Below are 26,880 nucleotides of genomic sequence, written 5' to 3'. Positions count from 1 at the left end.
TCACACAACTCCCCGCCCAGGAGACCCCGCATTCCCCGGCGCCTTACCCTCGCCTCCTTCCGGCACGTAGGACGCAGTGATGATGTCAATGTCCGCACAGTTCATCACAATCTGATTGGTCGCATTGGTCACCTGGGGAAGATAAAGCGCAGGTCAGAGACAGCAAGATGTCAACAGGAATACAAGTGAGAAGGGGTGAAAACAAACCCTCGCACTCAGCCACTCAACGCCCAACCGCGTCACACAGGGTTACGCCGAACCCCCACCCAACCCAGGGCCGTGCCCAACCCCCACCCGGAACAGCTAGGGCTGCACCTTCCCCCTGTCCCACCGCACCCTCCCCCAAACCCTTATACAGGACCATCCTCAAGCTATAGCTTGAAAGTTTCCCCACCCAAACCCAGGGTCATACCCTCCGCCCTGCCCTACCCAAGGTTGCACCCACCCCCAAGCCTCCCCTCACCCAAAGCCAGGTGCACAACCTTATCCCGCCCGTCCCTTGCCCCCAACTCAGGGCGCAACCCCCCACCTCCAACCCAGGGCCTCCCTCCACCCCCAACAAAGGGCCGCACCCTTACTCCGCAACTGAGGGCCGCACCCATCCCGAACCCAGAGCCGCAACCCACAACATCCCCCAGGTCCCCGCCACCCAGCCTGCACCCAGGGAGAATGGTATCCTTCAGTGGCTTCCTTATTAATGGCATGTTTGTCATTGCAACAACTGTGACAAACTGGATCCCATTCTAGCAATACTGTGCCTTAGTCAGGACATGCGAGATCAGGAAGTACGGCCGCTTCCCTCTCCGACACACATTATCCCATTCTAGCAATACTGTGCCTTAGTCAGGACATGCGAGATCAGGAAGTACGGCCGCTTCCCTCTCCGACACACATTATCCCATTCTAGCAATACTGTGCCTTAGTCAGGACATGCGAGATCAGGAAGTACGGCCGCTTCCCTCTCCGACACACATTATCCCATTCTAGCAATACTGTGCCTTAGTCAGGACATGCGAGATCAGGAAGTACGGCCGCTTCCCTCTCCGACACACATTATCCCATTCTAGCAATACTGTGCCTTAGTCAGGACATGCGAGATCAGGAAGTACGGCCGCTTCCCTCTCCGACACACATTATCCCATTCTAGCAATACTGTGCCTTAGTCAGGACATGCGAGATCAGGAAGTACGGCCGCTTCCCTCTCCGACACACATTATCCCATTCTAGCAATACTGTGCCTTAGTCAGTACATGCGAGATCAGGAAGTACGGCCGCTTCCCTCTCCGACACACATTATCCCATTCTAGCAATACTGTGCCTTAGTCAGGACATGCGAGATCAGGAAGTACGGCCGCTTCCCTCTCCGACACACATTATCCCATTCTAGCAATACTGTGCCTTAGTCAGGACATGCGAGATCAGGAAGTACGGCCGCTTCCCTCTCCGACACACATTATCCCATTCTAGCAATACTGTGCCTTAGTCAGGACATGCGAGATCAGGAAGTACGGCCGCTTCCCTCTCCGACACACATTATCCCATTCTAGCAATACTGTGCCTTATTCAGGACATGCGAGATCAGGAAGTACGGCCGCTTCCCTCTCCGACACACATTATCCCATTCTAGCAATACTGTGTCTTAGTCAGGACATGCGAGATCAGGAAGTACGGCCGCTTCCCTCTCCGACACACATTATCCCATTCTAGCAATACTGTGCCTTAGTCAGGACATGCGAGATCAGGAAGTACGGCCGCTTCCCTCTCCGACACACATTATCCCATTCTAGCAATACTGTGCCTTAGTCAGGACATGCGAGATCAGGAAGTACGGCCGCTTCCCTCTCCGACACACATTATCCCATTCTAGCAATACTGTGCCTTATTCAGGACATGCGAGATCAGGAAGTACGGCCGCTTCCCTCTCCGACACACATTATCCCATTCTAGCAATACTGTGTCTGTCAGGACATGCGAGATCAGGAAGTACGGCCGCTTCCCTCTCCGACACACATTATCCCATTCTAACAATACTGTGTCTGTCAGGACATGCGAGATCAGGAAGTACGGCCGCTTCCCTCTCCGACACACATTATCCCATTCTAGCAATACTGTGCCTTAGTCAGGACATGCGAGATCAGGAAGTACGGCCGCTTCCCTCTCCGACACACATTATCCCATTCTAGCAATACTGTGCCTTAGTCAGGACATGCGAGATCAGGAAGTACGGCCGCTTCCCTCTCCGACACACATTATCCCATTCTAGCAATACTGTGTCTGTCAGGACATGCGAGATCAGGAAGTACGGCCGCTTCCCTCTCCGACACACATTATCCCATTCTAGCAATACTGTGCCTTAGTCAGGACATGCGAGATCAGGAAGTACGGCCGCTTCCCTCTCCGACACACATTATCCCATTCTAGCAATACTGTGTCTTAGTCAGGACATGCGAGATCAGGAAGTACGGCCGCTTCCCTCTCCGACACACATTATCCCATTCTAGCAATACTGTGCCTTAATCAGGACATGCGAGATCAGGAAGTACGGCCGCTTCCCTCTCCGACACACATTATCCCATTCTAGCAATACTGTGCCTTAGTCAGGACATGCGAGATCAGGAAGTACGGCCGCTTCCCTCTCCGACACACATTATCCCATTCTAGCAATACTGTGTCTTAGTCAGGACATGCGAGATCAGGAAGTACGGCCGCTTCCCTCTCCGACACACATTATCCCATTCTAGCAATACTGTGCCTTAGTCAGGACATGCGAGATCAGGAAGTACGGCCGCTTCCCTCTCCGACACACATTATCCCATTCTAGCAATACTGTGTCTTAGTCAGGACATGCGAGATCAGGAAGTACGGCCGCTTCCCTCTCCGACACACATTATCCCATTCTAGCAATACTGTGTCTGTCAGGACATGCGAGATCAGGAAGTACGGCCGCTTCCCTCTCCGACACACATTATCCCATTCTAGCAATACTGTGCCTTAGTCAGGACATGCGAGATCAGGAAGTACGGCCGCTTCCCTCTCCGACACACATTATCCCATTCTAGCAATACTGTGCCTTAGTCAGGACATGCGAGATCAGGAAGTACGGCCGCTTCCCTCTCCGACACACATTATCCCATTCTAGCAACACTGTGCCTTAGTCAGGACATGCGAGATCAGGAAGTACGGCCGCTTCCCTCTCCGACACACATTATCCCATTCTAGCAATACTGTGCCTTAGTCAGGACATGCGAGATCAGGAAGTACGGCCGCTTCCCTCTCCGACACACATTATCCCATTCTAGCAATACTGTGTCTGTCAGGACATGCGAGATCAGGAAGTACGGCCGCTTCCCTCTCCGACACACATTATCCCATTCTAGCAATACTGTGCCTTAGTCAGGACATGCGAGATCAGGAAGTACGGCCGCTTCCCTCTCCGACACACGTTATCCCATTCTAGCAATACTGTGCCTTAGTCAGGACATGCGAGATCAGGAAGTACGGCCGCTTCCCTCTCCGACACACATTATCCCATTCTAGCAATACTGTGTCTGTCAGGACATGCGAGATCAGGAAGTACGGCCGCTTCCCTCTCCGACACACATTATCCCATTCTAGCAATACTGTGCCTTAGTCAGGACATGCGAGATCAGGAAGTACGGCCGCTTCCCTCTCCGACACACGTTATCCCATTCTAGCAATACTGTGCCTTAGTCAGGACATGCGAGATCAGGAAGTACGGCCGCTTCCCTCTCCGACACACATTATCCCATTCTAGCAATACTGTGCCTTAGTCAGGACATGCGAGATCAGGAAGTACGGCCGCTTCCCTCTCCGACACACATTATCCCATTCTAGCAATACTGTGCCTTAGTCAGGACATGCGAGATCAGGAAGTACGGCCGCTTCCCTCTCCGACACACATTATCCCATTCTAGCAATACTGTGCCTTAGTCAGGACATGCGAGATCAGGAAGTACGGCCGCTTCCCTCTCCGACACACGTTATCCCATTCTAGCAATACTGTGCCTTAGTCAGGACATGCGAGATCAGGAAGTACGGCCGCTTCCCTCTCCGACACACATTATCCCATTCTAGCAATACTGTGCCTTAGTCAGGACATGCGAGATCAGGAAGTACGGCCGCTTCCCTCTCCGACACACATTATCCCATTCTAGCAATACTGTGCCTTAGTCAGGACATGCGAGATCAGGAAGTACGGCCGCTTCCCTCTCCGACACACATTATCCCATTCTAGCAATACTGTGCCTTAGTCAGGACATGCGAGATCAGGAAGTACGGCCGCTTCCCTCTCCGACACACGTTATCCCATTCTAGCAATACTGTGCCTTAGTCAGGACATGCGAGATCAGGAAGTACGGCCGCTTCCCTCTCCGACACACATTATCCCATTCTAGCAATACTGTGCCTTAGTCAGGACATGCCAGATCAGGAAGTACGGCCGCTTCCCTCTCCGACACACATTATCCCATTCTAGCAATACTGTGCCTTAGTCAGGACATGCGAGATCAGGAAGTACGGCCGCTTCCCTCTCCGACACACATTATCCCATTCTAGCAATACTGTGCCTTAGTCAGGACATGCGAGATCAGGAAGTACGGCCGCTTCCCTCTCCGACACACATTATCCCATTCTAGCAATACTGTGTCTGTCAGGACATGCGAGATCAGGAAGTACGGCCGCTTCCCTCTCCGACACACATTATCCCATTCTAGCAATACTGTGCCTTAGTCAGGACATGCGAGATCAGGAAGTACGGCCGCTTCCCTCTCCGACACACATTATCCCATTCTAGCAATACTGTGCCTTAGTCAGGACATGCGAGATCAGGAAGTACGGCCGCTTCCCTCTCCGACACACATTATCCCATTCTAGCAATACTGTGCCTTAGTCAGGACATGCGAGATCAGGAAGTACGGCCGCTTCCCTCTCCGACACACGTTATCCCATTCTAGCAATACTGTGTCTTAGTCAGGACATGCGAGATCAGGAAGTACGGCCGCTTCCCTCTCCGACACACATTATCCCATTCTAGCAATACTGTGCCTTAGTCAGGACATGCGAGATCAGGAAGTACGGCCGCTTCCCTCTCCGACACACATTATCCCATTCTAGCAATACTGTGCCTTAGTCAGGACATGCGAGATCAGGAAGTACGGCCGCTTCCCTCTCCGACACACATTATCCCATTCTAGCAATACTGTGTCTTAGTCAGGACATGCGAGATCAGGAAGTACGGCAGCTTCCCTCTCCGACACACATTATCCCATTCTAGCAATACTGTGCCTTAGTCAGGACATGCGAGATCAGGAAGTACGGCCGCTTCCCTCTCCGACACACATTATCCCATTCTAGCAATACCGTGTCTTAGTCAGTACATGCGAGATCAGGAAGTACGGCCGCTTCCCTCTCCGACACACATTATCCCATTCTAGCAATACCGTGTCTTAGTCAGTACATGCGAGATCAGGAAGTACGGCCGCTTCCCTCTCCGACACACATTATCCCATTCTAGCAATACTGTGTCTGTCAGGACATGCGAGATCAGGAAGTACGGCCGCTTCCCTCTCCGACACACATTATCCCATTCTAGCAATACTGTGCCTTAGTCAGGACATGCGAGATCAGGAAGTACGGCCGCTTCCCTCTCCGACACACATTATCCCATTCTAGCAATACTGTGTCTGTCAGGACATGCGAGATCAGGAAGTACGGCCGCTTCCCTCTCCGACACACATTATCCCATTCTAGCAATACTGTGCCTTAGTCAGGACATGCGAGATCAGGAAGTACGGCCGCTTCCCTCTCCGACACACATTATCCCATTCTAGCAATACTGTGTCTTGTCAGGACATGCGAGATCAGGAAGTACGGCCGCTTCCCTCTCCGACACACATTATCCCATTCTAGCAATACTGTGCCTTAGTCAGGACATGCGAGATCAGGAAGTACGGCCGCTTCCCTCTCCGACACACATTATCCCATTCTAGCAATACTGTGCCTTAGTCAGGACATGCGAGATCAGGAAGTACGGCCGCTTCCCTCTCCGACACACATTATCCCATTCTAGCAATACTGTGTCTGTCAGGACATGCGAGATCAGGAAGTACGGCCGCTTCCCTCTCCGACACACATTATCCCATTCTAGCAATACTGTGCCTTAGTCAGGACATGCGAGATCAGGAAGTACGGCCGCTTCCCTCTCCGACACACATTATCCCATTCTAGCAATACTGTGCCTTAGTCAGGACATGCGAGATCAGGAAGTACGGCCGCTTCCCTCTCCGACACACATTATCCCATTCTAGCAATACTGTGCCTTAGTCAGGACATGCGAGATCAGGAAGTACGGCCGCTTCCCTCTCCGACACACATTATCCCATTCTAGCAATACTGTGCCTTAGTCAGGACATGCGAGATCAGGAAGTACGGCCGCTTCCCTCTCCGACACACATTATCCCATTCTAGCAATACTGTGCCTTAGTCAGGACATGCGAGATCAGGAAGTACGGCCGCTTCCCTCTCCGACACACATTATCCCATTCTAGCAATACTGTGCCTTAGTCAGGACATGCGAGATCAGGAAGTACGGCCGCTTCCCTCTCCGACACACATTATCCCATTCTAGCAATACTGTGTCTTAGTCAGGACATGCGAGATCAGGAAGTACGGCCGCTTCCCTCTCCGACACACATTATCCCATTCTAGCAATACTGTGCCTTAGTCAGGACATGCGAGATCAGGAAGTACGGCCGCTTCCCTCTCCGACACACATTATCCCATTCTAGCAATACTGTGCCTTAGTCAGGACATGCGAGATCAGGAAGTACGGCCGCTTCCCTCTCCGACACACATTATCCCATTCTAGCAATACTGTGCCTTAGTCAGGACATGCGAGATCAGGAAGTACGGCCGCTTCCCTCTCCGACACACATTATCCCATTCTAGCAATACTGTGTCTTAGTCAGGACATGCGAGATCAGGAAGTACGGCCGCTTCCCTCTCCGATACACATTATCCCATTCTAGCAATACTGTGCCTTAGTCAGGACATGCGAGATCAGGAAGTACGGCCGCTTCCCTCTCCGACACACATTATCCCTTTCTAGCAATACTGTGCCTTAGTCAGGACATGCGAGATCAGGAAGTACGGCCGCTTCCCTCTCCGACACACATTATCCCATTCTAGCAATACTGTGCCTTAGTCAGGACATGCGAGATCAGGAAGTACGGCCGCTTCCCTCTCCGACACACATTATCCCATTCTAGCAATACTGTGCCTTAGTCAGGACATGCGAGATCAGGAAGTACGGCCGCTTCCCTCTCCGACACACATTATCCCATTCTAGCAATACTGTGTCTTAGTCAGGACATGCGAGATCAGGAAGTACGGCCGCTTCCCTCTCCGATACACATTATCCCATTCTAGCAATACTGTGCCTTATTCAGGACATGCGAGATCAGGAAGTACGGCCGCTTCCCTCTCCGACACACATTATCCCATTCTAGCAATACTGTGTCTGTCAGGACATGCGAGATCAGGAAGTACGGCCGCTTCCCTCTCCGACACACATTATCCCATTCTAGCAATACTGTGCCTTAATCAGGACATGCGAGATCAGGAAGTACGGCCGCTTCCCTCTCCGACACACATTATCCCATTCTAGCAATACTGTGCCTTAGTCAGGGCATGCGAGATCAGGAAGTACGGCCGCTTCCCTCTCCGACACACATTATCCCATTCTAGCAATACTGTGCCTTAGTCAGGACATGCGAGATCAGGAAGTACGGCCGCTTCCCTCTCCGACACACATTATCCCATTCTAGCAATACTGTGTCTGTCAGGACATGCGAGATCAGGAAGTACGGCCGCTTCCCTCTCCGACACACATTATCCCATTCTAGCAATACTGTGCCTTAGTCAGGACATGCGAGATCAGGAAGTACGGCCGCTTCCCTCTCCGACACACATTATCCCATTCTAGCAATACTGTGCCTTAGTCAGGACATGCGAGATCAGGAAGTACGGCCGCTTCCCTCTCCGACACACATTATCCCATTCTAGCAATACTGTGCCTTAGTCAGGGCATGCGAGATCAGGAAGTACGGCCGCTTCCCTCTCCGATACACATTATCCCATTCTAGCAATACCGTGCCTTAGTCAGGACATGCGAGATCAGGAAGTACGGCCGCTTCCCTCTCCGACACACATTATCCCATTCTAGCAATACTGTGTCTGTCAGGACATGCGAGATCAGGAAGTACGGCCGCTTCCCTCTCCGACACACATTATCCCATTCTAGCAATACTGTGCCTTAGTCAGGACATGCGAGATCAGGAAGTACGGCCGCTTCCCTCTCCGACACACATTATCCCATTCTAGCAATACTGTGTCTTAGTCAGGACATGCGAGATCAGGAAGTACGGCCGCTTCCCTCTCCGACACACGTTATCCCATTCTAGCAATACTGTGCCTTAGTCAGGACATGCGAGATCAGGAAGTACGGCCGCTTCCCTCTCCGACACACATTATCCCATTCTAGCAATACTGTGCCTTAGTCAGGACATGCGAGATCAGGAAGTACGGCCGCTTCCCTCTCCGACACACATTATCCCATTCTAGCAATACTGTGCCTTAGTCAGGACATGCGAGATCAGGAAGTACGGCCGCTTCCCTCTCCGACACACATTATCCCATTCTAGCAATACTGTGTCTGTCAGGACATGCGAGATCAGGAAGTACGGCCGCTTCCCTCTCCGACACACATTATCCCATTCTAGCAATACTGTGCCTTAGTCAGGACATGCGAGATCAGGAAGTACGGCCGCTTCCCTCTCCGACACACATTATCCCATTCTAGCAACACTGTGCCTTAGTCAGGACATGCGAGATCAGGAAGTACGGCCGCTTCCCTCTCCGACACACATTATCCCATTCTAGCAATACTGTGCCTTAGTCAGGACATGCGAGATCAGGAAGTACGGCCGCTTCCCTCTCCGACACACATTATCCCATTCTAGCAATACTGTGTCTGTCAGGACATGCGAGATCAGGAAGTACGGCCGCTTCCCTCTCCGACACACATTATCCCATTCTAGCAATACTGTGCCTTAGTCAGGACATGCGAGATCAGGAAGTACGGCCGCTTCCCTCTCCGACACACATTATCCCATTCTAGCAATACTGTGTCTTAGTCAGGACATGCGAGATCAGGAAGTACGGCCGCTTCCCTCTCCGACACACGTTATCCCATTCTAGCAATACTGTGCCTTAGTCAGGACATGCGAGATCAGGAAGTACGGCCGCTTCCCTCTCCGACACACATTATCCCATTCTAGCAATACTGTGCCTTAGTCAGGACATGCGAGATCAGGAAGTACGGCCGCTTCCCTCTCCGACACACATTATCCCATTCTAGCAATACTGTGTCTTAGTCAGGACATGCGAGATCAGGAAGTACGGCCGCTTCCCTCTCCGACACACGTTATCCCATTCTAGCAATACTGTGCCTTAGTCAGGACATGCGAGATCAGGAAGTACGGCCGCTTCCCTCTCCGACACACATTATCCCATTCTAGCAATACTGTGCCTTAGTCAGGACATGCGAGATCAGGAAGTACGGCCGCTTCCCTCTCCGACACACATTATCCCATTCTAGCAATACTGTGTCTTAGTCAGGACATGCGAGATCAGGAAGTACGGCCGCTTCCCTCTCCGACACACATTATCCCATTCTAGCAATACTGTGCCTTAGTCAGGACATGCGAGATCAGGAAGTACGGCCGCTTCCCTCTCCGACACACATTATCCCATTCTAGCAATACTGTGTCTTAGTCAGGACATGCGAGATCAGGAAGTACGGCCGCTTCCCTCTCCGACACACGTTATCCCATTCTAGCAATACTGTGCCTTAGTCAGGACATGCGAGATCAGGAAGTACGGCCGCTTCCCTCTCCGACACACATTATCCCATTCTAGCAATACTGTGCCTTAGTCAGGACATGCGAGATCAGGAAGTACGGCCGCTTCCCTCTCCGACACACATTATCCCATTCTAGCAATACTGTGTCTTAGTCAGGACATGCGAGATCAGGAAGTACGGCCGCTTCCCTCTCCGACACACGTTATCCCATTCTAGCAATACTGTGCCTTAGTCAGGACATGCGAGATCAGGAAGTACGGCCGCTTCCCTCTCCGACACACATTATCCCATTCTAGCAATACTGTGCCTTAGTCAGGACATGCGAGATCAGGAAGTACGGCCGCTTCCCTCTCCGACACACATTATCCCATTCTAGCAATACTGTGCCTTAGTCAGGACATGCGAGATCAGGAAGTACGGCCGCTTCCCTCTCCGACACACATTATCCCATTCTAGCAATACTGTGTCTTAGTCAGGACATGCGAGATCAGGAAGTACGGCCGCTTCCCTCTCCGACACACATTATCCCATCATAGCAATACTGTGCCTTAGTCAGGACATGCGAGATCAGGAAGTACGGCCGCTTCCCTCTCCGACACACGTTATCCCATTCTAGCAATACTGTGCCTTAGTCAGGACATGCGAGATCAGGAAGTACGGCCGCTTCCCTCTCCGACACACATTATCCCATTCTAGCAATACTGTGTCTTAGTCAGGACATGCGAGATCAGGAAGTACGGCCGCTTCCCTCTCCGACACACATTATCCCATTCTAGCAATACTGTGCCTTAGTCAGGACATGCGAGATCAGGAAGTACGGCCGCTTCCCTCTCCGACACACATTATCCCATTCTAGCAATACTGTGCCTTAGTCAGGACATGCGAGATCAGGAAGTACGGCCGCTTCCCTCTCCGACACACATTATCCCATTCTAGCAATACTGTGCCTTAGTCAGGACATGCGAGATCAGGAAGTACGGCCGCTTCCCTCTCCGATACACATTATCCCATTCTAGCAATACTGTGCCTTAGTCAGGACATGCGAGATCAGGAAGTACGGCCGCTTCCCTCTCCGACACACATTATCCCATTCTAGCAATACTGTGTCTTAGTCAGGACATGCGAGATCAGGAAGTACGGCCGCTTCCCTCTCCGACACACATTATCCCATTCTAGCAATACTGTGCCTTAGTCAGGACATGCGAGATCAGGAAGTACGGCCGCTTCCCTCTCCGACACACATTATCCCATTCTAGCAATACTGTGCCTTAGTCAGGACATGCGAGATCAGGAAGTACGGCCGCTTCCCTCTCCGACACACATTATCCCATTCTAGCAATACTGTGCCTTAGTCAGGACATGCGAGATCAGGAAGTACGGCCGCTTCCCTCTCCGATACACATTATTCTATAACCAGTATTATTAAACAACTCCTCTCTACAGTATACATGGAGTATTACATTTACAATGTACAATGTACAATGTACAGTATTACATTTATAGTCCCTTCTGGCCCATGGTACCGAAAGCGAGGACTGGCAGGATATCTGGCTGACATGAATAAAACACCTATATCCTCCTATAGCCGGATTCAGTTACCTATGGCATGTATAGCTCACCGGCCGCCCTCTAACACGAGCCTGCGGTGCTGTAGGGTGGGGTTTATTCCGTGGTATTGGCATGGTGGCTGGAGGGGAGCCCGGTGATAGGAGCTGCCAAGAGACTCATCAACCGCATGATAATAACAGCAGCAGCCGCAGCAGCTCCGGTATTGATCGCGCAGGGACGGAAATCCGTTAACCCTCGCACTGTCAGCAGTTAGAGAGCAAAATGAAGGGAATTGGGCCAGCTTGGGAAACTCCTCTACGTTCAAAAATCAGTATGGAAAATGCATGAACATGTGGGAAGTGTCACTACAACTGATCCAAAGGAGAGTCCGCAACTAGGGAGCGCCCCCAACCCCCCCCAAACAGGGAGCGCCCCCACCCCCCCCAAACAGGGAGCGCCCCCACCCCCCCAAACAGGGAGCGCCCCCACCCCCCCAAACAGGGAGCGCCCCCACCCCCCCCCCCAAACAGGGAGCGCCCCCCCCCCCCAAACAGGGAGCGCCCCCACCCCCCCCCCCAAACAGGGAGCGCCCCCACCCCCCCCCCAAACAGGGAGCGCCCCCACCCCCCCCCCCAAACAGGGAGCGCCCCCACCCCCCCCCCCCAAACAGGGAGCGCCCCCACCCCCCCCCCAAACAGGGAGCGCCCCCACCCCCCCACCCCAAACAGGGAGCGCCCTCACCCCCCCCCAAACAGGGAGCGCCCTCACCCCCCCCAAACAGGGAGCGCCCTCACCCCCCCCAAACAGGGAGCGCCCTCACCCCCCCCAAACAGGGAGCGCCCTCACCCCCCCCAAACAGGGAGCGCCCTCACCCCCCCCAAACAGGGAGCGCCCTCACCCCCCCCAAACAGGGAGCGCCCTCACCCCCCCCCAAACAGGGAGCGCCCTCACCCCCCCCCAAACAGGGAGCGCCCTCACCCCCCCCCAAACAGGGAGCGCCCTCACCCCCCCCCCAAACAGGGAGCGCCCTCACCCCCCCCCAAACAGGGAGCGCCCTCACCCCCCCCAAACAGGGAGCGCCCTCACCCCCCCCAAACAGGGAGCGCCCTCACCCCCTCCAAACAGGGAGCGCCCTCACCCCCCCCAAACAGGGAGCGCCCTCACCCCCCCCAAACAGGGAGCGCCCTCACCCCCCCCAAACAGGGAGCGCCCTCACCCCTCCCAAACAGGGAGCACCCCCACCCCCCCCAAACAGGGAGCGCCCCAACCCCCCCCCCCCCAACCCAGGGAGCGCCCTCACCCCCCCCCCAAAAAACAGGGAGCGCCCTCACCCCCCCCCCCCAAAAACAGGGAGCGCCCTCACCCACCCCAAACCAGGGAGCGCCCTCACCCCCCCCCAAAAAAACAGGGAGTATCGGAGTATCGGAGTATCGGAGTATCGGAGTATCGGAGTATCGGAGTATCGGAGTATCGGAGTATCGGAGTATCGGAGTATCGGAGTATTGTCCAGTCATTGGAAACGAAGAGATGGATGTGGGGAAAGAAAAGGACGATGCTTTATAGAGATGAACCGAGCGTGAGCAGAGGATGTTCCCAGGATAAAGTGACATTGCACGCTGGGTCTCCCCCATTATGTGCAACACTTCCTGTACGTGGCCTGCTCACCCTGTACGTGGCCTGCTCCCCCAGCACGTGGCCTGCTCCCCCAGCACGTGCTGCGCTGACAGGGACTTATAGGGCAAGGGTTAGATAAAGTGCAAAGGTTTCTGCAGCTGTACTCCCCGCCCCTAGCCCACAGGGGCCCCCGCCCCTAGCCCACAGGGGCCCCCGCCCCTAGCCCACAGGGGCCCCCGCCCCTAGCCCACAGGGGCCCCCGCCCCTAGCCCACAGGGGCCCCCGCCCCTAGCCCACAGGGACCACCGCCCCTAGCCCACAGGGACCCCCGCCCCTAGGCCACAGGGCCTTGTCAGTGCTTGTGACATGTTCTTGTCCCCTGAAACATTGAACCAGAAGTGCAATAAAGTGCCACATACCAACATTTCCTGAGCACCCCACCCAGCCCCCGGGCCTCGCCTCACCCCACACACAAGGCTGCATACCTTCACATGGCTGTGTATATGGGAGCGAGCCTGCATGCCTAGGTGGGACACATGGCCTTAAGCAGGGGCTCCCAGTAAAAAGATTCGGGAGCTTCAGGTCCTGCAATCTGCCCCCCCAAAGTAAGCTTGTGAGACTCAAAAGCAGTATTACCTCAACGTCCCACGCACATATCCCGGTGAGAAGCAGGGGGGACACCGCTCGGTGTGCCGGAGCGGTGCATCAACGGGGGCTTACCAGATTGACGCGGTTATACAGGGGGGGCACTCCTGACGCGGTTATACAGGGGGGGCACTCCTGACGCGGTTATACAGGGGGGGCACTCCTGACGCGGTTATACAGGGGGGGGCACTCCTCGCCTCCTTATCCCAGTCTGTGTCTCTCGCAGACACGTAGCTGTTACTAGCACACAGTCTGAGGTGCGAGACGCCGTCACCTCCCGCGTGCTGAATGTCACAGCTTCAGGAGAGAGGGAGGGCCGACTAACCACTCTCACCGGGCTGGGTACCGGTGACCGGCTCTGGATGGGTGTCTGCGGCCAGCACAGGGGATTCGTGTTCTAACTCCCAGACATACAAGGAAAGGTTATCATGGACTCCTGGAGATGATATAAGCGCGTGTGTAACGTCTGGGGGAGATGGTAAATCTGAGACAATGTGTTCCCGTTATCACAGAGCGGGCGAGAAGCCGCTCAGGTGAAGAGGCAGACACGGCGAGACAAGAGGGCCTTATCTGCAGTCGGTGCTATAGACAATGCAGCACGGGGCGGGGGGCAGGGGGGGATACACGGCAGAGACAGCCCTGCAGCCTGTTACACAAGTACCTTCTGCTAGTCTGTGGTTGTACAAAATGGCAGCCGCCTGTGCGTCTCCGTACACATGGGCTGATTTATCAAGTGATGGTATATCGGCTATTTACAGCGATAACATACAATGCTTCCCATCACATAACTGGTAACACGTACATGTGTGTGTATATAGAAGTAAATATGTAGAGTTTCTCCCCACTGTGCATACACCCATAATATAAGTTGTATGCTTACACAAGACAGTCACCGATACACGATAATTAAAGTGGTGAAGTAGTGCCCTATAAGGATACCAGGAACCCTTTGCTCCTCCTCTAGCGCTCAGTGGCACACAGCTGCTGCATCTGTGTCACAATGGGTGTGTAAGAAATTAGGGATTACACCTCCGGGAGCCACCAACCCCACGTTTACAACACAATACCAACGCAGATCTCCTGAGGTTACACCTCCGAGTGACACTGACCCAAAACTGGGACACAGCCCCGACCCCTGACCCCACGTTTACAACATACAATACTAACGCAGATCTCCTGAGGTTACACCTCCGAGACACCAACCCAAAACTGGGACACGGCCCGACCCCTGACCCCACGTTTACAACACACAATACTAACGCAGATCTCCTGAGGTTACACCTCCGAGACACCAACCCAAAACTGGGACACGGCCCCGACCCCTGACCCCACGTTTACAACATACAATACTAACGCAGATCTCCTGAGGTTACACCTCCGAGACACCAACCCAAAACTGGGACACGGCCCGACCCCTGACCCCACGTTTACAACACACAATACTAACGCAGATCTCCTGAGGTTACACCTCCGAGACACCAACCCAAAACTGGGACACGGCCCCGACCCCTGACCCCACGTTTACAACGCACAATACTAACGCAGATCTCCTAAGGTTACACCTCCGAGACACCAACCCAAAACTGGGACACAGCCCCAACCCCTGACCCCACGCTTACAATGCACAATACTAACGCAGATCCCGAGGTTACACCTCCGAGAGACACCAACCCAAAACTGGGACACGGCCCCGACCCCTGACCCCACGCTTACAATGCACAATACTAACGCAGATCTCCTGAGGTTACACCTCCGAGACACCAACCCAAAACTGGGACACGGCCCGACCCCTGACCCCACGCTTACAATGCACAATACTAACGCAGATCTCCTGAGGTTACACCTCCGAGACACCAACCCAAAACTGGGACACGGCCCCGACCCCTGACCCCACGCTTACAATGCACAATACTAACGCAGATCTCCTGAGGTTACACCTCCCAGACACACTAACCCAAAACTGGGACACGGCCCCGACCCCTGACCCCACGCTTACAACATACAATACTAACGCAGATCTCCTGAGGTTACACCTCCGAGACACCGACCCAAAACTGGGACACGACCAGACCCCTGACCCCACGCTCACAATGCACAATACTAACGCAGATCTCCTGAGGTTACACCTCCGAGACACCAACCCAAAACTGGGACACGGCCCCTGACCGCACACAATACTGTACTAACGCAGATCTCCAGAGGTTACACCTCCGAGAGCTGCAGGGGTCTTCAAGGCTTCAGGGAAGAGGTTATTATTTCACGATGTTAAACATACACTGAATAAAAAGGCACCTGCCAGGCTGAGCAAACCAAGACAGAAGCAGCTGTGCTGGGCCAGGAGCCAACATAAAGCATACATCACACCCAGCGACTGCCACCAACCCCAAGAACCTGCCGGGCCGCTTGTGTCAGCCGCGGGTGCTGCACTTTACAGATGTGGGTAGGATTAGGAAAATAAGTGCTCGCTGCAGGAGCACCTACACTGTTTATACATGTGTGCGTGCCTTGTAACACACACACACACACACACACACACGTTGCCCTGATACAAGCGTATGTAAGCAGTGTATCCCCGGGGTGCAGGCCGAGGGGGCCCGTTTCGGCTTATCAGCTTCTGATTACACTGGGTATTTTTCCTTTACGCAAACAGCTTGCGCCAGGAGAGGAGGAGCGCAGGAAGAGAGGATCAAGATACAGGGGACGGAAGTGTTTATAGTACCTGTGCAACCTGCACTTTACTCCATTCTATAGGGAGGCAGAATGCCAGCCATCCCAAGCGGCTGTATGGCTGTATGTATGGCTGTATGTATGCTGGCTGTATGTATGCTGGCTGTATGTATGTATGATGTATGTATGTATGCTGGCTGTATGTATGTATGATGTATGTATGTATGATGGCTGTATGTATGTATGATGTATGTATGTATGATGTATGTATGTATGATGTATGTATGTATGAATGTATGATGGCTGTATGAATGTATGATGGCTGGCTGTATGATGGCTGGCTGTATGTATGCTGGCTGTATGTATGCTGGCTGTATGTATGCTGGCTGTATGTATGCTGGCTGTATGTATGCTGGCTGTATGTATGCTGGCTGTATGTATGCTGGCTGTATGTATGCTGGCTGTATGTATGCTGGCTGTATGTATGCTGGCTGTATGTATGCTGGCTGTATGTATGCTGGCTGTATGTATGCTGGCTGTATGTATGCTGGCTGTATGTATGCTGGCTGTATGTATGCTGGCTGTATGTATGTATGATGTATGTATGTATGCTGGCTGTATGTATGTATGATGTATGTATGTATGCTGGCTGTATGTATGTATGCTGGCTGTATGCATATATGTGTGCTGTATGTATGCTGGCTGTATGTATGTATGCTGGCTGTATGCATATATGTGTGCTGTATTGCTGTATGTATGCTGGCTGTATGTATGCTGGCTGTATGTATGCATGTATGTCTGTATGTATGATGTATGTATGTATGCTGGCTGTATGTATGTATGCATGCATGCATGTATGTATGCTGGCGCGTTGCCACAGGGGGGGGGGGGCGGCGCGCTGCCACAGGGGGGGGGGGGCGGCGCGCTGCCACAGGGGTGGGGCGGCGCGCTGCCACAGGGGGGGGCGGCGCGCTGCCACAGGGGGGGGGGGCGGCGCGCTGCCACAGGGGGGGGGGCGGCGCGCTGCCACAGGGGGGGGGGGGGGGGCGGCGCGCTGATCTCTCCCATATATTATAACCCAGCAGACTGGATAACGTTCCTATGACAGGGTTATTATACGCACAGTGCAGTGTATACCCTCAGTCACAGATACAGCAGACTGGATAACGTTCCTATGACAGGGTTATTATACGCACAGTGCAGTGCATACCCTCAGTCACAGATACAGCAGACTGGATAACGTTCCTATGACAGGGTTATTATACGCACAGTGCAGTGTATACCCTCAGTCACAGATACAGCAGACTGGATAACGTTCCTATGACAGGGTTATTATACGCACAGTGCAGTGTATACCCTCAGTCACAGATACAGCAGACTGGATAACGTTCCTATGACAGGGTTATTATACGCACAGTGCAGTGTATACCCTCAGTCACAGATACAGCAGGGACTCCAGGATAACATTCCCAGGGGGAGGCAGGGCTGAGATAAATCCAGCCTGTCAGCCAGCGCCTTATTGTGAGTGAGACGTACACAGCGATCCCATGAGCTAACCAGGTCATGGCGACATGTACCTAAATACACAGAGGCAGAACATCGCTCCATTAGCCCTCCTCGTGACTGCAGATCATCGCTCTAAGTCTGGGCCTCTGCTACTTGCAGAATGCTGTCGCATACGCTCACCTTTCCTTCCCAGACAATTAGCAGGACAATTAGCAGGAGTGTAAGGAACAATAAGCCAGCAATAATGTGACATCCTATTCTGTAACACACACTATTCTGTATCACACACACACACACACACACACACACACACACACACTATTCTGTATCACACACACACACACACACACACACACACACACACACACACACACACACACACACACTATTCTGTATCACACACACACACAACACACACTATTCTGTATCACACACACACACACACACTATTCTGTATCACACACACAACACCCACACACACACTATTCTGTATCACACATACACACCCTATTCTGTATCACACATACACACCCACACACACACTATTCTGTATCACACACACTATTCTGTATCACTCACACACACACACACAACTATTCTGTATCACACACACACACACACACACTATTCTGTATCACACACACACACCCACACACACACTATTCTGTATCACACACACACACACACACTATTCTGTATCACACACACAACACACACTATTCTGTATCACACACACACACACAGCTATTCTGTATCACACACACACACACACTATTCTGTAACACACACACACACACACACACACACACACTATTCTGTAACACACACACACACACTATTCTGTAACACACACACACACTATTCTGTAACACACACACACACACTATTCTGTAACACACCACACACACACTATTCTGTAACACACACACACACACACTATTCTGTAACACACACACACACACTATTCTGTAACACACACACACACACACACACACTATTCTGTAACACACACACACACACACTATTCTGTAACACACACACACACTATTCTGTAACACACACACACACACACTATTCTGTAACACACACACACACACACTATTCTGTAACACACACACACACACACTATTCTGTAACACACACACACACACACTATTCTGTAACACACACACACACACACACACTATTCTGTCACACACACACACACACTATTCTGTAACACACACACACACACACTATTCTGTAACACACACACACACACACACACACACACTATTCTGTAACACACACACACACACACTATTCTGTAACACACACACACACACACTATTCTGTAACACACACACACACACACACACTATTCTGTAACACACACACACACACACACTATTCTGTAACACACACACACACACACTATTCTGTAACACACACACACACACACTATTCTGTAACACACACACACACACACACACACACACTATTCTGTAACACACACACACACACACACTATTCTGTAACACACACACACACACACTATTCTGTACACACACACACACACACTATTCTGTAACACACACACACACACACTATTCTGTAACACACACACACACACACTATTCTGTAACACACACACACACACACTATTCTGTCACACACACACACACACACACACTATTCTGTCACACACACACACACACTATTCTGTAACACACACACACACACACTATTCTGTAACACACACACACACACACTATTCTGTAACACACACACACTATTCTGTAACACACACACACTATTCTGTAACACACACACACTATTCTGTAACACACACACACACACTATTCTGTAACACACACACACACTATTCTGTAACACACACACACACACACTATTCTGTAACACACACACACTATTCTGTAACACACACACACTATTCTGTAACACACACACACTATTCTGTAACACACACACACTATTCTGTAACACACACACACACACTATTCTGTAACACACACACACTATTCTGTAACACACACACACACACACACTATTCTGTAACACACACACACACACACACACTATTCTGTATCACACACACACACACACACACACACTATTCTGTATCACACACACACACACACACACACTATTCTGTATCACACACACACACACACACACACACACACACACACACACACACTATTCTGTATCACACACACACACACACACACACTATTCTGTATCACACACACACTATTCTGTATCACACACACACACTATTCTGTATCACACACACACACTATTCTGTATCACACACACACACTATTCTGTATCACACACACACACTATTCTGTATCACACACATACACTATTCTGTATCACACACACACACTATTCTGTATCACACACACACACTATTCTGTATCACACACACACACTATTCTGTATCACACACACACACACTATTCTGTATCACACACACACACACTATTCTGTATCACACACACACTATTCTGTATCACACACACACACACTATTCTCTATCACACACACACACACACACACACACACACACACACACACTATTCTGTATCACACACACACACACTATTCTGTATCACACACACTATTCTGTATCACACACACTATTCTGTATCACACACACACACACACTATTCTGTATCACACACACACACACACTATTCTGTATCACACACACACACACACTATTCTGTATCACACACACACACACACACACACACACTATTCTGTATCACACACACACACACACTATTCTGTATCACACACACACACACACACACACACACTATTCTGTATCACACACACACACACACTATTCTGTATCACACACACTATTCTGTATCACACACACTATTCTGTATCACACACACTATTCTGTATCACACACACTATTCTGTATCACACACACTATTCTGTATCACACACACTATTCTGTATCACACACACTATTCTGTATCACACACACTATTCTGTATCACACACACTATTCTGTATCACACACACACACACACACACACACACACACACTATTCTGTATCACACACACACACACTATTCTGTATCACACACACACTATTCTGTATCACACACACTATTCTGTATCACACACACACACACTATTCTGTATCACACACACACACACACACACTATTCTGTATCACACACACACACACTATTCTGTATCACACACACACACACACACACTATTCTGTATCACACACACACACACTATTCTGTATCACACACACACACACTATTCTGTATCACACACACACATACTATTCTGTATCACACACACACACACACACACACACACTATTCTGTATCACACACACACACACACACACACACACACACACACACACACGTATCACACACACACACACTATTCTGTATCACACACACTATTCTGTATCACACACACTATTCTGTATCACACACACTATTCTGTATCACACACACTATTCTGTATCACACACACTATTCTGTATCACACACACTATTCTGTATCACACACACTATTCTGTATCACACACACTATTCTGTATCACACACACTATTCTGTATCACACACACTATTCTGTATCACACACACACACACACACAATTCTGTATCACACACACACACACACTATTCTGTAACACACACACACACACACACACTATTCTGTATCACACACACACACTATTCTGTATCACACACACACACACTATTCTGTATCACACACACACACACACTATTCTGTATCACACACACACACTATTCTGTATCACACACACACACACTATTCTGTATCACACACACACACACACTATTCTGTAACACACACACACACTATTCTGTAACACACACACACACTATTCTGTAACACACACACACACTATTCTGTAACACACACACACACTATTCTGTAACACACACACACACTATTCTGTAACACACACACACACTATTCTGTAACACACACACACACTATTCTGTAACACACACACACACTATTCTGTAACACACACACACACTATTCTGTAACACACACACACACTATTCTGTAACACACACACACACTATTCTGTAACACACACACACACTATTCTGTAACACACACACACACTATTCTGTAACACACACACACACTATTCTGTATCACACACACACTATTCTGTATCACACACACACTATTCTGTATCACACACACACTATTCTGTATCACACACACACTATTCTGTATCACACACACACTATTCTGTATCACACACACACTATTCTGTATCACACACACACTATTCTGTATCACACACACACTATTCTGTATCACACACACACTATTCTGTATCACACACACACTATTCTGTATCACACACACACTATTCTGTATCACACACACACTATTCTGTATCACACACACACTATTCTGTATCACACACACACTATTCTGTATCACACACACACTATTCTGTATCACACACACACTATTCTGTATCACACACACACTATTCTGTATCACACACACACTATTCTGTATCACACACACACTATTCTGTATCACACACACACTATTCTGTATCACACACACACTATTCTGTATCACACACACACTATTCTGTATCACACACACACTATTCTGTAACACACACACTATTCTGTAACACACACACTATTCTGTAACACACACACTATTCTGTAACACACACACTATTCTGTAACACACACACTATTCTGTAACACACACACTATTCTGTAACACACACACTATTCTGTAACACACACACTATTCTGTAACACACACACTATTCTGTAACACACACACTATTCTGTAACACACACACTATTCTGTAACACACACACTATTCTGTAACACACACACTATTCTGTAACACACACACTATTCTGTAACACACACACTATTCTGTAACACACACACTATTCTGTAACACACACACGCGCTCTCTTACCCCTACAGTGCACTGCTGCAGACCATTGCTCTATTAACCCTACAGAGCAGTGCTGCAGACCATCGCTCTATTAACCCTACAGTGCTGCAGACCATCGCTCTTATAACCCTACAGTGCAGTGCTGCAGATGATCAAACCATTAACCCATCTCACGCCAATTAACCGCTCCATTAGACCTGCATGTGACAGGTGCAGAGCATCGTGCCATTAACCCCATCGTCACCGTTGCAGTTACCTCTATACAGGCACCTGCGATGTGAGAGCCACAAGTAATATGGCTACTGGAATTATACATGTAATCACGTGCTGACCCCGAGGTATATATGTAATCACGTGCTGACCCCGAGGTATATATGTAATCACGTGCTCACAAACACAGAAACATGCACACTTTCTACACACATCAGTGAGATCAATAAACTCACCAAAACCACACAAAGCACCTATGTATGTTTATGTCTGTGTCTCTGTACACACACACACACACACATAAACATATACATATACCTCTTTCTGTGTATATACACACACACGTGTGTGTGTATAGACCCCACTCCTGCCCCATGCATGTGTATATAGTCCCCCCTGTCCCAGTATTTGAGTATATAGGATCCCCTGTCACAGTACCTGTGTGTATATAGGACCCCCTGTCAAAGTACCGTGGTGTATATAGGCCCCCCTGACCCAGTTCCGTGGTGTATATAGGCCCCTCTGAGCCAGTACCTGTGAGTATATAGCCCCCCTGCCCCGGTACCTGTGCGTGGTATATGTACACAGCCCCCCATGTCCCGGTACCTGTGTGTATACATATAGGGTGTGTGGGGTATATATATATATATATATATATATATATATATATATATATATATACACACACACAGCCCCCCATGTCCCGGTACCCGTGTGTGTATATATAGGGTGTGTGGGGTGTATATATACTCAGCCGCCCATGTCCCAGTACCCGTGTGTGTATATATGGGTTGTGTGGGGTATATATATACACACAGCCCCCCATGTCCCGGTACCCGTGTGTGTATATATAGGGTGTGTGGGGTATATATACACACAGCCCCCCATGTCCCGGTACCCGTGTGTGTATATAGGGTGTGTGGGGTATATATACACACAGCCCCCCATGTCCCGGTACCCGTGTGTGTATATATAGGGTGTGTGGGGTGTATATATAGGGTGTGTGGGGTATATATACACAGCCCCCCATGTCCCGGTACCCGTGTGTGTATATATAGGGTGTGTGGGGTATATATACACACAGCCCCCCATGTCCCGGTACCCGTGTGTGTATATATAGGGTGTTTGGGGTGTATATATAGGGTGTGTGGGGTATATATACACACAGCCCCCCATGTCCCGGTACCCGTGTGTGTATATAGGGTGTGTGGGGTATATATACACACAGCCCCCCATGTCCCGGTACCCGTGTGTGTATATAGGGTGTGTGGGGTGTATATAGGGTGTGTGGGGTATATATATACACAGCCCCCCATGTCCCGGTACCCGTGTGTGTATATAGGGTGTGTGGGGTATATATAGAGTGTGGGGTATATATAGGGTGTGTGGGGTATATATATACACAGCCCCCCATGTCCCGGTACCGGTGTGTGGGGTGTATATAGGGTGTGTGGGGTGTATATAGGGTGTGTGGGGTGTATATAGGGTGTGTGGGGTATATATAGGGTGTGTGGGGTATATATAGGGTGTGTGGGGTATATACAGGGTGTGTGGGGTATATACAGGGTGTGTGGGGGTATATACAGGGTGTGTGGGGGTATATACAGGGTGTGTGGGGGTATATACAGGGTGTGTGGGGGTATATACAGGGTGTGTGGGGGTATATACAGGGTGTGTGGGGGTATATACAGGGTGTGTGGGGGTATATACAGGGTGTGTGGGGGTATATACAGGGTGTGTGGGGGTATATACAGGGTGTGTGGGGTATATACAGGGTGTGTGGGGTATATATACACACAGCCCCCCATGTCCCGGTACCCGGGTGTATATATAGGGTGTGTGGGGTATATATAGGGTGTGTGGGGTATATATACACAGCCCCCCATGTCCCGGTACCCGTGTGTGTATATAGGGTGTGTGGGGTATATATAGGGTGTGTGGGGTATATATAGGGTGTGTGGGGTATATATATACACAGCCCCCCATGTCCCGGTACCCGTGTGTGTATATAGGGTGTGTGTGGGGTATATATAGGGTGTGTGTGGGGTATATATAGGGTGTGTGTGGGGTATATATAGGGTGTGTGTGGGGTATATATCGGGTGTGTGTGGGGTATATATCGGGTGTGTGGGGTATATATGGGGTGTGTGGGGTATATATGGGGTGTGTGGGGTATATATGGGGTGTGTGGGGTATATATGGGGTGTGTGGGGTATATATGGGGTGTGTGGGGTATATATGGGGTGTGTGGGTATATATAGGGTGTGTGGGGTATATATAGGGTGTGTGGGGTATATATAGGGTGTGAGGTGTATATATAGGGTGTGTGGGGTATATATAGGGTGTGTGGGGTATATATAGGGTGTGTGGGGTATATATAGGGTGTGTGAGGGTATATATAGGGTGTGTGGGGTATATATAGGGTGTGAGGTGTATATATAGGGTGTGTGGGGTGTATATATAGGGTGTGTGGGGTATATATAGGGTGTGTGGGGTATATATAGGGTGTGTGGGGTATATATAGGGTGTGTGGGGTATATATAGGGTGTGAGGTGTATATATAGGGTGTGTGGGGTATATATAGGGTGTGTGGGGTATATATACGCAGCCCCCCATGTCCCGGTACCTGCACCGCGGCCTCCAGTTTCCCCTCGAACGTGAAGTCTATGAGGTCCGGCTTCAGGCACAGCCCGTAGTTGACGGGCCGCACATCAGCGGGGAGCCGCTCAAAGGGCCTGCGGTCCGGCATGGTTCCGCGGGGACGGAGGTGGGGAGGCCTGTCACCGGAGGGGAGGCCTGTCACCGGGGGGGAGGGGAGGCCTGTCACCGGGGGGAGGGGAGGCCTGTTACCGGGAGGGGGGGAGGCCTGTTACCGGGAGGGGGGGAGCGACCGTCTCACTCACCGACCAAACCGACTGACTGGGGAGGGGCGGGGCCACGCGCGCCTCTACACGTCACCGCGCCAACCGTCTCCCGGCCAACCAGCAGCGTGCCCCGCCCACTGCACGAGGCACGCCCCGCGCGCCTGTCACCCGGAGCCCCCGCCCACTGCACGCGCCCCTGTCACCCGGAGCTCCCGCCCACTGCACGCGCCCCTGTCACTCGGAACCTGACCCCTCCCACTCTCAGAGGGCAGGCGGTTAGCCACGCCCACAATGCGGACACGCCCAGCACCCCTCCGGGATCAGTTCCCGCCTTTTATTTTCATTGAGGGGCGGGGCTGCAGAGTATCTCACCCCCTCTCCTGTCAGTATCCTGCAGAGTATCTCACCCCTCGCCTGTCAGTGCTACTGCAGAGTATCTCACACACTCTCCTTTCAGTATCATGCAGAGTATCTCACCCCCTCTCCTGTCAGTATCCTGCAGAGTATCTCACCCCTCGCCTGTCAGTGCTACTGCAGAGTATCTCACACACTCTCCTTTCAGTATCATGCAGAGTATCTCACACACTCTCCTTTCAGTATCCTGCAGAGTATCTCACCCCCTCTCCTTTCAGTATCCTGCAGAGTATCTCACCCCCTCTCCTGTCAGTATCATGCAGACTATCTCACACACTCTCCTGTCAGTATCCTGCAGAGTATCTCACCCCCTCTCCTGTCAGTGCCCTGCAGAGTATCTCACCCCCTCTCCTGTCAGTGCTACTGCAGAGTATCTCACCCCTCTCCTGTCAGTGCCCTGCAGAGTATCTCACTCCCCTCTCCTGTCAGTGCCCTGCAGAGTATCTCACCTCCTCTCCTGTCAGTGCCCTGCAGAGTATCTCACCCCCTCTCCTGTCA

The 26,880-nt window shown here is 50.9% G+C and overlaps 1 protein-coding gene across 1 annotated transcript; it reads right to left on the bottom strand.

Moving 5' to 3' along the window:
- Nucleotides 1-25,977, bottom strand: LOC142477024 (puromycin-sensitive aminopeptidase-like protein). Its single transcript, XM_075582094.1, has 2 exons — nt 25,731-25,977; nt 1-132 (listed from the first exon to the last, which is right to left on the bottom strand). Exons 1-2 carry the CDS (start codon nt 25,851-25,853, stop codon nt 1-3), a joined length of 255 nt encoding a protein of 84 aa, XP_075438209.1. The 5' UTR covers nt 25,854-25,977.
- Between the last annotated feature and the right edge of the window lie 903 nt (nt 25,978-26,880).

This window comes from Ascaphus truei, unplaced genomic scaffold, assembly GCF_040206685.1.
Source record: "Ascaphus truei isolate aAscTru1 unplaced genomic scaffold, aAscTru1.hap1 HAP1_SCAFFOLD_1877, whole genome shotgun sequence".
NCBI classification, from domain to species: domain Eukaryota; kingdom Metazoa; phylum Chordata; class Amphibia; order Anura; family Ascaphidae; genus Ascaphus; species Ascaphus truei.
This window is presented reverse-complemented; position numbering and strand designations above follow the sequence as displayed.

Bases quoted from the DNA above. Each gene is read 5' to 3' on its own strand.
- LOC142477024 (XM_075582094.1), bottom strand. From the start codon at position 25,853: ATGCCGGACCGCAGGCCCTTTGAGCGGCTCCCCGCTGATGTGCGGCCC. The intron at 133-25,730 runs GTACCGGGACAT...TATCTTCCCCAG, and splicing joins AACTGGAGGCCGCGGTGCAG to GTGACCAATGCGACCAATCA.